This window comes from Pongo abelii, chromosome 16 (genome assembly GCF_028885655.2).
Source record: "Pongo abelii isolate AG06213 chromosome 16, NHGRI_mPonAbe1-v2.0_pri, whole genome shotgun sequence".
NCBI lineage: Eukaryota > Metazoa > Chordata > Mammalia > Primates > Hominidae > Pongo > Pongo abelii.
In genome coordinates this window covers 79,231,438-79,244,824 of record NC_072001.2, presented here as the reverse complement: position 1 = coordinate 79,244,824, position 13,387 = coordinate 79,231,438, and the positions used below count along the sequence as shown (strand labels likewise).

General features: G+C 37.9%; 1 protein-coding gene across 3 annotated transcripts in view; it reads left to right on the top strand.

The window, feature by feature from the left end:
• Positions 1–13,387, top strand: part of NRG4 (neuregulin 4) — a 124,963-nt gene that overhangs the window by 102,233 nt on the left and 9,343 nt on the right. For 2 of the 3 annotated variants that reach the window (XM_063716249.1, XM_054532958.2), the window contains exons 9-10: positions 958–1,037; positions 13,272–13,354. In XM_063716249.1, coding sequence (XP_063572319.1) covers positions 958–1,037; positions 13,272–13,288 — 97 coding nt within the window. In that variant the 3' untranslated portion in view covers positions 13,289–13,354. Of the gene's footprint in view, positions 1–957; positions 1,040–13,271; positions 13,355–13,387 lie in introns of those variants that run through there. The other variant, XR_008514236.1, reaches the window with a different exon arrangement.

Sequence of the window (13,387 nt, the reverse complement as noted above, 5' to 3'; positions counted from 1 at the left end):
AAATGGAATTAAAAATAACCAATTAGTTAAAAATAATTAAAAAAGAAAGCTAAAAAACAGGATAAATAGAAAGCGTGACACAAGATCTAGGCTGTCCTGTAGTGACCATGTGAACTTGGAAATGTGGTGCTTTCAAGAATGAAATTGTTTTCTGTAATAGGTTTTGGTCCATTCGTGGTTGAAATTGCTTTAAACTGAGGCCCTTTTGAACTTTAGTAACTAATTAGTGCCATCATTGAATGAGGTCCAAAATGATACCCCACTAATGCTAAAATCTGCGCTAGAATCAGTAGTGTCTCAGGAATAGGAGCAAGTATGCTTTTAGAAAATACATATCATTTTGCAATAGTAAAAGTGATTTTGAAGTCATTTTCATTAATGTAAGCTAAAACTGCATATAGACATATTGCAAAAAAATGAAATCAACTGTACATTCCAAAATCTATCATGATAACACAAGTTATAACCTATATTAACTGATCAAATGACTGAAAAACCTGATGTACTGTTACCTCAAAAATGTCCAAAATTACTTTTTAAAATGCCATTACTAGAATAATTGACTAAAGGCACCCCATGTCACATAAGGGTCCCAACTGATAATGAAAGCTGACTTCTTTAAAAAGAGCACAAAAATTACATTAAGATACAACAGCTTTGCTGTTGTCTTAAAGGAAAAAGACCAGGTGGCATCATCAGCATCTGAAGTCCCCACAGATGATCTATGTGTACTAATGGATTTGTTAAATAATGGGGAACAGTTTTAAAGCATCACTGACAATTTCAGGTAGTTGTGGAAAGAAAATGAACCATCAAATAGTCAAGTTTATACTTTCATTTGATGTGTTGTAAAAAGGGGGAAGAAGGGAAATTAAAAAAAAAACTTTCTAGGTCTTCTGACATGCTTTTCCTATTACGCATTTTCCATTTTTGTGTTTCTCTCCTCTTTATTGTCAGGAAAGGCCACTTTCAGAGAGCCAGTTCAGTCCAGTATGATATCAACCTGGTAGAGACGAGCAATACCAGTGCCCACCACAGTGAGTAAACGCAAAACAAATGCTTATTTTAAAACCCTAGATGAGACTGTTGTTGTTAGATGTAGGGATTTGTATTTAGATCTATCCAGACAAAAAAAGGTTGAGCCTAAATTTTTCTATGGGTTTTTTTTTTTTTTTTGGCCAGGTACCCTTTTTCACATAAAAATGAATTTATTATCAGTATGACACAAATCACATTTTTTCCCAAAGAAAACAATGTTATCTCAATATATGAAATTATGATGTAGCTCTAATATGCTACACAGATATAAGGGACTGGTTTCTCAGAAATATTTTGAAGTGAGCTAGCATATGGGGAGGAAGAAGAGTTTTACCTGTAAAGATCAGCAAATCTTTGGGAAACTTGTAGACAAATTGATGTTTTAAAATTGTCTTGAGACTTCTGGCCAAGATGGAGTAACAGGCACTGGATTTATTTCCTTCTACTTAAAACAACAAAAAATTGACAAAATATATGGAGCATTAAAATTTATGAAGACAAAATATATGAAGACATTGCTGATAGTCATCAAAGGAACCATGAGCTCTGAGAGATGGCAATAGACTAGGTAAGCCAATGATTGCCTTAGATTACTGCCTGGAGAGATTTCCAGGCTTTTGTGCAAGGTGGGGGACCCCAGGCTGAGTTTGGCTGACTCTGAGTTGAGAAGATGGAGCTAAGAGTCCCAAAAGATCAAGGTGACTATATTGTACTGAGGAGAGTCCTGGAAAAAAGAGAGCTGTATGAAGAGAGAACTCCAGAGATCTTCAGTTCAAGTATTCAGCTGAGTACTAATCAAGGCATGTGTGGGAGGAAAATACTTGAGGTTGTGGAAAAAATCACCTGAAGGATTAGAGGTGCCCAGTATTCACACAGGGCTGGGAAAAGTGTCTGTTCCCACCGAGACTGAAAACCTCATTATTCACAGGGCACAGGGTAGAGTAAATAGAAAGGTGTTTCCCTGATAGTGGGGAATAACTAGCCCTAGATTAAGCACTGAAAACATCTAGTACCCAACATGTGAAATTAATAATTTTTCACATCCAATACAATTACCAACCTCCAAAGAAGCAGAAAATGTGCTCAAAATGAGAAATATTAAGAAACTGAAAGCCGGGCGCGGTGGCTCATACCTGTAATCCCAACACTTTGGGAGGCTGAGGCAGGTGGATCACTTGAGGTCAGGAGTTCGAGACCAGCCTGGCCAACATGATGAAACTCCCATCTCTACTAAAATACAAAAAAAAAAAAAAAAAACCAGTGGTGGGCACCTGTAATCCCAGCTACTCGGGAGGCTGAGGCAGGAGAATAGCTCGAACCACAGAGGCGGAGGTTGTAGTGAGCCAAGATTGCGCCACTGCACTCCAGCCTGGTCAACAGAGCAAGATTCCGTCTCAAAAAAAAAAAAAGAAATTGAAATTGATACAGATGCTTTAAATACCAGGCAAGCACAGTTATTATAAATGTATTACATAGATTCAAAAGTTAAGTAGAAACGTGGAAGATATATTTTTTAAAGGACTCAAACCAAACTTCCAGAGATGAAAACTAGTGTCTGAGATTAAAAAAAAAAACTGGATGGTATTAACAGCAGATTATACACCATAGAAAATATTGGTGAACTTGAAGATATAGCAGTAGAAACTAAGAAAAAAAGAAACGCGGAAAGAAAATTTTTTTAATGAAAAGAGCATCAGTGAACTGTGCTACAACTGCAGGTGGCATAATGTTGAGTCCCTGAAGGAGATAAGAGAGAGGAGGGAACAGAAAAAATACCTGAAGAAATAAGAGTCAAAAATTTTTGCAGATTTAATAAAAGCAATCAATTCACACATATAAAAAGTTCAACAGAGGCCTGGCACTCTGGCTCACGCCTGTAATCCCAGCATTCTGGGAGGCTGAGGCAGGAGGATCACTTGAACCGAAGAGTTTGAGACCAGCCTGGGAAACATAGTGAGACCTCATCTCTACAAAAAAGAAACAAAATTAGCTGGGCATGATGGTGCATATCTGTAGTCCCAGCTACTTGGGAGGTGGGAGAATTGCTTGAGCCCAGGAGGTCAAGGCTGCGGTGAGCCAAGATTGTGCCCCTGCACTCCAGCCTGAGTGACAGAGTAGTAATACACCAAGACACATCATAATCAAATTGCTCAGAACCAGTGATAAAGTCTTAAAGGCAGCTAGAAAAAAGACACATTACAGACGGAGAACAAAGCTAAGGATTTCAGCAGGCATTTTTCAGAAATAACACACCTTAAAAGAATGGAGCAACATCTGTAATGTATTTTAAAAAGTAAACCTATAATTCTACATCCAGCAAAAATATCTTTCAAACACAAGGCAAAATAGGCAAATCAATCTTGGAAAAGATGAACAAAGTTAGGAGACTCACACTTCCTAATTTCTAAACTTACTATGAAGCTGCAGTAATCAAGGCAAAGTAGTGCTGGCATAAGGATAGACATATAGATGAATGGAATACAATTGAGAGTTCAGACATACCTTCTTACATTTATAGTAAATGCATTTTTTAAAGGGTGCAAGACAATTCAGTGGGGGGTAATAATAGTCTTTTCAACAAATGGTGCTGGAAAAACTAGATATCCACTCACAAAAGAATGGATTTAAACCCCTACATACCATATATAAAAATTAACTCAAAATAGATCAAAGATCTAAATGTAAGAGCTAAAACCATATAACTCTTAGTAGAAAACACAGGTGTCAATCTTCATGACCTTGGATTAGGCAATGGATTCTGCGTTAAGATTCTAAAAGTACAAGCAACAAAAGAAAAAATACAAAAACTGGATTCATCAACATTAAAAACAAAAAACTTTTGTGCTTCCAAGGATACCCTCAAGAAAGTGAAAAGACAATCTACTTCTGAGAGAAAATTTTTTTAATCATACATATGAGACTTATACGTATGATCTGAAATACATATATGTTTTTGAATATATAAACAATATTTACAACTTAATGAAGAAACAACTCATTTTAAAAATGAGCAAAGGATTGGAAAAGAGTTCTCCAAATAATATGTACAAATGACTAGTAATCTCATGAAAAGACAATCATCATTAGCCATCAGGAGATGACGATCAAAACTACAATGAAACCAACTGTGGTGGCATACTTCTGTAGTCCCAGCTATTGGGAGGCCGCGGTGGAGGATCACTTGAGCCCAGGAGTTTGAGGCCCAGCCTGGGTAACATAGCAAGACCCCATCTCTGAAAAAAAAAACTTTGGGGAGGGTGAAAAAAAAGAAAAAAAATGTACATGAATGTTCGTAGCACATAGCAGCATTATTTATAATAGCCAAAAAGTAGAAATGAATCAAATTTCCATCAGCTGATAAATGATAAATAAAATGTGTTATATTTCTACTATGGAATATTATTCGGCAGGAAATAGAAATTAAGTAGTAACATATGCTGCAACATGGATGGACTTTGAAAACAATATGCTGAAGTAAAGGAGCCAGTCATAAAGGAACACACATTTTATAACATTTATATGAAATGCCCAGAACAGGCAAATCTATAGAGACAGACAGCAGATTAATGTTTGCCTAGGATTGGAGGAAATGGGGGGATGTTGGAGACTGACGGCTAAGGGATGTGGGCTTTCTTTTTGGGAATGAAAGTGTCGTAAATTTGATTGTGCTGATGGTTGTGCAATTCTGAATATACTAAAAGCCATTGAATTGTACAATTTAAATGAGTGAATTTTATGGTACGTGAATGTATCTCAAAGCCATAAAAGACCAGTTAACTATATAGAAAAAATTAAGGCAAAATAGAGATTTTCCAGGCATATGAAAGTTGAAAGAATTTATCATCACCAGAACCGCACTAAGTAAATGTTAAAGGAAGTTCTTCAGGCAAAAGGACAATATCAGATGGAAATATGGATTTACATAAAGGGAGGAAGAGCACCGGAAATGACAACTAGTGGGTAAATATGTAAGATCTTTTTCTTATTATTTAAATCTCCTTAAGAAATAATTGACCATTTAATGAAATATCATAACAACATAGTATGGGACTTACAACATACATAAAAGCAAAATGTATAATAAGAAAATACAAAGACTGGGAGGGTAGCAAGGGAAATACCCCATTGTAGTGTTCTTATGCTAAATGTCAAGCAGTACATCATCACTTGAAGGGAAACTAATAAGTCAAAAGTGTACGCTAGAAACTCTAGAGCAACCTGTAAAACGTCACCCAGTTAAGATAGAGATTGTAAAATTGGATAAAAATTAATGTGATATGCTATCTGCAAGAAATATACATTAAGTATAAAGACACAAATAAGTTAAAAGTAAAAGGATGAATAAAGATATGTCATGCTGGCGCAGGTGTGGTGGCTCATGCCTTGTAATCCCAGCACTTTGGGAGGCCAAGGGGGGCAGATCACTTGAGGTCAGGAGTTCAAGATCAGCCTGGCTAACATGGTGAAACCCTGTCTCTACTAAAAATACAAAAATTAGCCAGGCATGGTGGCGGGCACCTGTAATCCCAGCTATTAGGGAGGCTGAGGTAGGAGAACTGCTTGAACCCAGGAGGCAGAGGTTGCAGTAAGCTGAGATTGCACCACTGCACTCCAGCCAGGGCAACAGAGTGAGACTCCGTCTCAAAAAAAGAAAAAAGAAAAAGAAAAGAAAAAAAGAAAACCCACCTAGCTCTACCATTACTGTGCTATCTGAGGCTGGAGAAAATAATGAAACTGTCCAGACTACCCTCAAGTTTACAGACAGTAAGAAATACCCAAATGAAGCTCCTTTTTATGAAACATTCTTGGAAAATCTAGAAGATAATGTCTCAGACATTTAAAAATTCTTAGCATTACAAGCTGAAGAAATCTTGGCATGGTGATGATCTTTAGTGACAGCTGTGCAAGAAAAATTAAATGAAATGGATAAAAAGCAAAAGGGAGGAAGACGTATCTAGAATATAAAGAGAACTCTTTCAAATCAATAATAAAAAGTCAATCCAATTAAAATTTGGGCAAGAAACAAAAAGCAGAAGAAACCATAGAGCAATTATTCCATAGCATTCCTGTTTACAATTAAGCATTTCTTAAGTTGAGAAGCCGTGTTTGATACCGAACTCTTGGAAATCAAAAAGAACCAAATCAAAGAATAAGCAGGAAAAAATAAGTGGGAAACAGCTACTTGAAACAGATCCAAATCTTGACACATCTGATATCCAGTTCTTGGAGGATGCTGGAAACAACGTGGAGGTAATTGAGTCTTTGCTCCAGGAAATGGATGACCTGGAGCCGGGGGATGAGGAGGATGATCCAGACCAATCCTGCTGACCAAGAGAGTGACTCCACTGACCAGAGGACTGTCCCCATCTGTAGAGAAGCTCGACTGCCACAGCATCCTGGCTATGCTCAGAGGGTTTTGATTTTCCTTTCCTTTTCTCCAAGAAGAAATTATTTTCAGGAGAATATTCTTCTGATAGATTTCATCATTGGACTTAATAAACTTATCTTAAAATTTCAAAAATGTCCATTGTATTCCTATATATCAGTGACAATTAGATATGGAAATTTAAAAAAATTATTAATGATAGAATCTCAATGTATTAAGTACATAAGCATACATCAGACAAAAATATGATAAGGCCTATCCAGTGAAAACTAAAAAAAAAAATTGCTGAGAGAAATGAAGACCTAAATAAATGGAGTTATATTTTGTTCATAGATTTGGAAGATTCAGTATTGTAAGATGTCAGTTCTCAAATTGACCTATATAGATGCAGTGCTATCCCAGACAAAATCCCAACAGGTGTTTTTGTAAAAATTGACAAGGTGGTTCTAAAATTCCCATGGAAATGCAAAGGACCTAGAATAGAGAAAATAATTTTGAAAAAGAAGAACAAAGAAGCTTCATACTGTCTGATTTCCTGACTTACTGTAAAGCTACAGTAATCAAGACAGTGTGGTACTGGCATCCAGATAGACCACAACTGATTTTTGACAAAGCTGCCAAGGCAATTCAGTACGGAAAGGATAGTCATTCCAACAGATGATACTGGGGCAGTTTGGATATTCACATGCAAAAACATGAATTCAGACCCTTTACCATGCACAAAAAAAACTCAAAATGGGTCTAAATATAAGAGCTAAAATTATAAAAACCTTAGAAGAAAACATAAGAGAAAGTCTTTGTGACATTGAATTAGGCAAAGATTTTTAGATACAATACAAAAAGCACAATTGATAAGAGAAAAAATTTCATAAATTGGGCTTCATGTAAATTGAAAACTTTTGTGCTTCAAAGGACACCATTCTAAAAATGAAAAGGCAAGACACAAACTGGGACAAAATATTTGCAAATGGATATAAAAGATGGATAAAGGACATGTCTAGAATATATAAGGAACTTTTTCAACTCGATAATAAAAAGACAGCCCAATTAAAGTTTGGGCAATATATATATATATTTTTTTGTCACCCAGGCTGGAGTGCAGTGGCATGACCTCAGCATACTGCAACCTCGCCTCCTAGGTTCAATGGATTATTGTGTCTCAGCCTCCTGAGTAGCTGGGACTACACACATGTGCCACTACACCTGGCTAGTGTTTTGTATTTTTTGGTAGAGACAGGGTTTGGTGTTGGCCAGGCTGGTCTCGAACTCCTGGCCTCAAGTGATCCACCTGCCTCGGCCTCCCAAAGTGCTGGGAATGGGCACGTGATCTTTTTTAGGGTAATGGATTTATTCTACAATGGGATTGTGGTGGTGATTGCACAATTCTGTACATTTTAAAATTCATTGAATTGTAGACTTTTTTGTTTGAGACAGGGTCTCGCTCTGTTGCCCAAGGCTCTAGCAGTGCAGTGACGTGATCATAGCTCACTGCAACCTTGGGCTCCTGCACTCAAGCAGTCCTCTTGCCTCAGCCTTCCGAGTATTTGAGACTACAGGTATGCACCACTATGCCTGGCTAATTTTTACATTTTTTTTTGTAGAGACAGGGTCTTGTTATGTTGCCCAGGCTAGTCTCGAACTCCTGGTTTCAAGCAGTCTTCCTGCCTGGGCTCCCAAAGTGCTGGGATTACAGGCATGAGCCACTGTGCTTGGCCAAATTACATACTTTAAAAAGGTAAATTTTGTAAGTTGTAGATTATACCTCAGTAAGTGGTTTTTAAAAGCCCGTTTTTCAATAAGTGGTGCTGAGAACACTGGATATCCACATGCTAAGGAATGAAGTTGGACCCTTACCTATGACCATATACAAAAATTAACTAGGGCTGGGTGCAGTGACTCAAGCCTGTAATCCCAGCACTTTGGGAGGCCCAGGTGGGCGGATCACAAGGTCAGGAGTTCGAGACCAGCCTGGCCAGCATGGTGAAATCCCATCTCTACTAAAAATAAAAAAAATTATCTGGGCATGGTGGCATGTGCCTGTAGTCCCAGCTACTCAGGAGGCTGAGGCAGGAGAATTGCTTGAACCCGGCAGGCAGAGGATGAAGTGAGCCGAGATCATGAGACTCCATCTCAAAAAATAAATAAATAAATAAATAAAGTGGATCAAAGACCTAAACGTAAGAGCTAAAATTACTAAGAGAAGAAAACATAGGGGGAATCTTTCATGAAATTTGATTTGGCAATGATTGCTTTTATATAACACCAAAAGCAGAGGCAGCCAAAGAAAAGTTAGACAAATTGGACATCAAAATTCAAAATTTTGATACATCAAAAGACACTATCAGCAAAGTGAAAAGGCAATCCATGGAATGGGAGAAAAGGTTCGCAAATCATGTATCTGGTAAGGATTTGATATCCAGAATATGTAAAGAACTTCTAAAACTCAGCTACAACAAGTAAAAGAACCTAATTCAAAAATGGGCAAAGGATTTGAATAGACATTTCTCCAAAGAAGATACACAGATGGCCAATAAGCACATGAAAAAAATACTCATCACCACAAATTATTGGGGAAATGCAGATCAAAACCACAATGAGGTACCACTTCCACCCTTTAGGATGGTGACTACTATTAATACAAACAAAAAACCAGAAACCATGTGTTGGTGAGAACATGTAGAAATTGGAACCCTTGTGCATTGTTGGTGGGAATGTAAAATGGTGCGACCACTTTAAGAAACAATATGGCAAGTCCTCAAAAAAAAAATTAAACATAGAATTTCCATATTATCTAGCAATTCCACTACTGGGTATACATCTAAAAGAAATGAAAGAATGGACTCAAACAGATATTTGTATACCTACAGTCATAGTGTTAATGGCTGTTGTGAGACCTTGGTTCTTGTCTTTTCAGTTTAGAAGACCTCAAGAGACACAGAACAGAGATGCAGCATATAGCAAATTTATTGCAAAGGAGAAAGAATATTTTGAAAGTTAGATGCAGAATAGACAGGACACCCTGAGAGAGGATTCAGGGCAGGCTGCTCATAAGGATGAGACAGCAAAGACTGGCACTAGGGAGACTCCCCTTCTGGGAGTCTTAGATTATTACTCATGAGGAGGTGGGAAGAGCTGTTACTAGTAAGCATGTTTTGGCTGGTCCTCTGGGTGCACATGCCAGTAGCTGTACGTGTTTGTTCACACATCACATATCTCATTAGCATCTGAAATCTCTCCTCAGGGAAGTGTTTTTTACAATTATAATGAGCAACGGATCAGTCTGAGGACAAGTAAAATCAAAATGCACATGCTCCCTACAGGGAAATTCCCCACTGGAGATAGCTTTGCTTGAATGAGCTGGACTACAATGCAAATGCTGGGCTTATTGTGTTGACTATACGGTCGCCCCTGTAACCAAGCACATGGTTACTTCCTTGACTACTTCTCCTGCCTCAATAGCAGCATTACTTACAGTAGCCAAAAGGTGGAAACAACCCAAATATCCATCAGTGGATGAATAGATAAAATGTGGTCTATACCTATAATGGAATATTATTTAGCTTTAAAAAGGAATGAAATTCTGATACATGCCACAACATAGATGAATCCCGAAGACGTGCTAAGTGAAAAAGCCAGACTCCAAAGGTAAGTATTGTGTGATTCCACGTATACAAGGCACCTAGAATAGGCGAATTCATTGAGACAGAAAGTAGAATGCTGGTCACCGGGGTTGTCGGGGGAGGAATAGGGAGTTACTGTTTAATGGGTAGAGTTTCACTTTGGGATGATGAAAAAGTTCTGGGGGGCTGGGCGCAGTGGCTCACACCTGTAATCCCAGCACTTTGGGAGACCGAGGCAGGCAGATCAGGAGGTCAGGAGATCGAGACCATCCTGGCTAATACGATGAAACTCTGTCTCTACTAAAAATACAAAAAAAATTAGCCGGGCGTGGTGGTGGGCGCCTGTAGTCCCAGCTACTCAGGAGGCTGAGGCAGGAGAATGGCGTGAACCCGGGAAGTGGAGCTTGCAGTGAGCCGAGATTGGGCCACTGCACTCCAGCCTGGGCGACAGATCGAGACTCCGTCTCAAAAAAAAATCAAACAAAAAGTTCTGGAGATGGTGTGATGGTTGCACACAATGTGAATGTACAATAATAACCCCTCGTTAGTGGTTTACCTTTTAGCAATTTCAGTTACCCGCAGTCAACTGTGGTCTGAAATATAAACGGAAAGTTCCAGAAATAATTCATGTTTTAAATTGCACACCCTTCTAAGCAGCATGATGAAATCTCCCACTGACCTACTCAGGATGTGAATCATCTTTTTGCCCACCACATCCACACTGTATATGCCGCCCGCCCATTAGCTACTTAGTAGCCATCTCATTATCAGAGCACCTGTTGCAGTATCACAGTGCTTGTGTTCAAATAACCCTTATTTTACTTAATAATGGCCCCAAAGTGCAAGAGTAGTGATGCTGTCATATTGTTATAATTGTTCTACTTTATTATTAGTTATTGCTATCTTACTGTGTCCAATTTATAAACTTTATCATAGGTATAGGAAAAATAGTATATTTAGGTTTGGTGCTGTCTGTGATTTCAGGCATCCACTGGGGTCTTGGAATGTATCCCCCGTGGAGAAGAGGGGACTACTGTACTTAATGCTACTGAACTTAAAAATGGTTAAAATGGTAAATTTTGTTAAGTATATTTCACAATAAAAAGTCAGCTTGAAAGAGATGCCATTATTAAATAATGCTATCAGTTGATGTGTTTTATTGTGCTCAGAATTATCACTTATCAGGAGGGATAATTTGTTCTCATACTTTACTCCTGTACATGAGTAAAAACATGTCTTTTAATTGTTTGTTAGGTTTGTAGATCTTTGCTACATTTGTAATGTCTGGAGCCACATTAATTTTTAAAGTGCTTGATGGTTAAATAACCATGAAGAAATTCTCAGAGAATGCAGGAGGTTGAGACCAGCCTGGCCAACATGGTGAAACCCTGTCTCTACTAAAAATACAAAAATGAACCGGGCATAGTGGTGGGCGCCTGTAATCCCAGCTACTCAGGAGGCTAAGGCAGGACAATCGCTTGAACCCGAGAGGCGGAGGTTGCAGTGAGCTGAGATTGTGCCTCTGCCTGGGTGACAAAGTGAGATTCCATTAAAAAAAAAAAAAAAAAAAAAAAATATATATATATATATATATATATATATATATATATATATATCAGAGAATGGAAAGATTTTAAATTGATCTTGGTGTTAACTGGAAAGGTTAATGCTAGGGGCCAAATCTGATATAAACAAGTTTGGGAATAGTCTCCTGCCATTAGATCTTGAATGCATAAGTACCATGCTTGTAATCCATCAACAGCATTTTCCCCAAAAGGTTTGCCTCTTGATTTTTTTCTTTTCCCCAGAATGTTCAGTGACATGGTAAGGACTTATTTTTTTAGAATCCACACACATATAAAACAGCTTGACTTTATAAAGACATACTTGTTAAAAAAAAAAAAAAAGGAACTCAAGTATTAGATTACTGTTTTTATATTTTGTTTTTTTGAATAGAAAAGGACATCATAACAAAGGTTAAAAACAGAGGTAAGGTATTAGGCTCAGCTGACAAAATTAGTTCATTTGACCGTTTTTTCAAGGTTGAACAATCTCAGCCAATAACTGCAAGACCATAACTATAAGCAAATAACCACCCACCGCCCCCCCCCCACACATACACAAAAGCCTTTTACTAAATGTGACAAGATATGTCATGAAAATAAAGTTAGATTCTCTGATGAGGAGAGCTGATTATGAAGACTGGGACTTGCTTAATGTTAGCTCATATTATGAAAATCATAGCATAAAGGTACATTATATTTTTAAAACTTATTAATTAATGACCTTCCTTCACCAAGAACATCCTCCTGCCACCACACCATCAAGCCTTATTTCATTGATAGGTTTATGCATGTCATCTTGTGTGCTTCTGGAACGTAAGCCTCCCCGGGCAATCTTTCCAATTTATTCCTAGCATAAATCCACAGCCTGAAGTCTTAGCATGCATTTATATTGTTGTTAGACATCATCCCTACTGCAATAATGCCCTAATGCTGACAACACAACTCTCTAAATGGAAAGCAAGCAGTGTAACAATATGATCATGCACACCACATGCCTATGTGTGCCAGGTACTATGGTTAATATTTCAAATATTTTAACTCCCATAAACCTTAACAACTGTATGGAGTAGGTGGTATCATTCTTACTCTACAATGAGAAAACTGAGGTTTAGGGAGGTTAAACCCATGTTTTTCTTACTGCACTTCCACAGATATGGGCGTTAGTCTTAGGGCTTGCTGGCTACAGAGGGAATTTTTGTCTCTAAATAGTCCCAATTAGCCACAGGTTTTATTAGTCTTTGTTTCCTTGGTATTTTCTTGCCATCTATTATTGTCACTGCTGTTACGGTGACTCACTCTAGCAATCTTTTCCCCTCAACCACCCTTTTCTAACTTGTATATCTAAGAGAGGTCACCAGGCTTGTTAGAACTTTGGGTAAGAGGCAGTGAGCAAACACAGTGAGGGGCAGGGGGCGTGAGCAGGCATGCAGGGAACTTATATGTGAGACTTGAATGGGGAATCCGACATAACTCAGTGTTCTGAGGAGTCTTGTCAGGCTGCTGGAAATTTTTGATATTCTAGGTTAGTTTACCTTAACACATCCTATCACAAACAGAAGGGGTTGGTTTATATATGTGAAGAAGATAGACATGTAGGTAGGTGTGCGTAGTAAGAAAAATTGCAATGGAGAAAGCATCTTAATTCTTAATTATTTTTCACAGGTCATGAAGAACACTGAAGAAACGTCAAAGTGAACCAAATCATTGTTTTTATTTTACAGAGGCAGAAAATGAAACACCACTAGGTAAAAGAATTAAAAATTTAATCCTTTATTTCT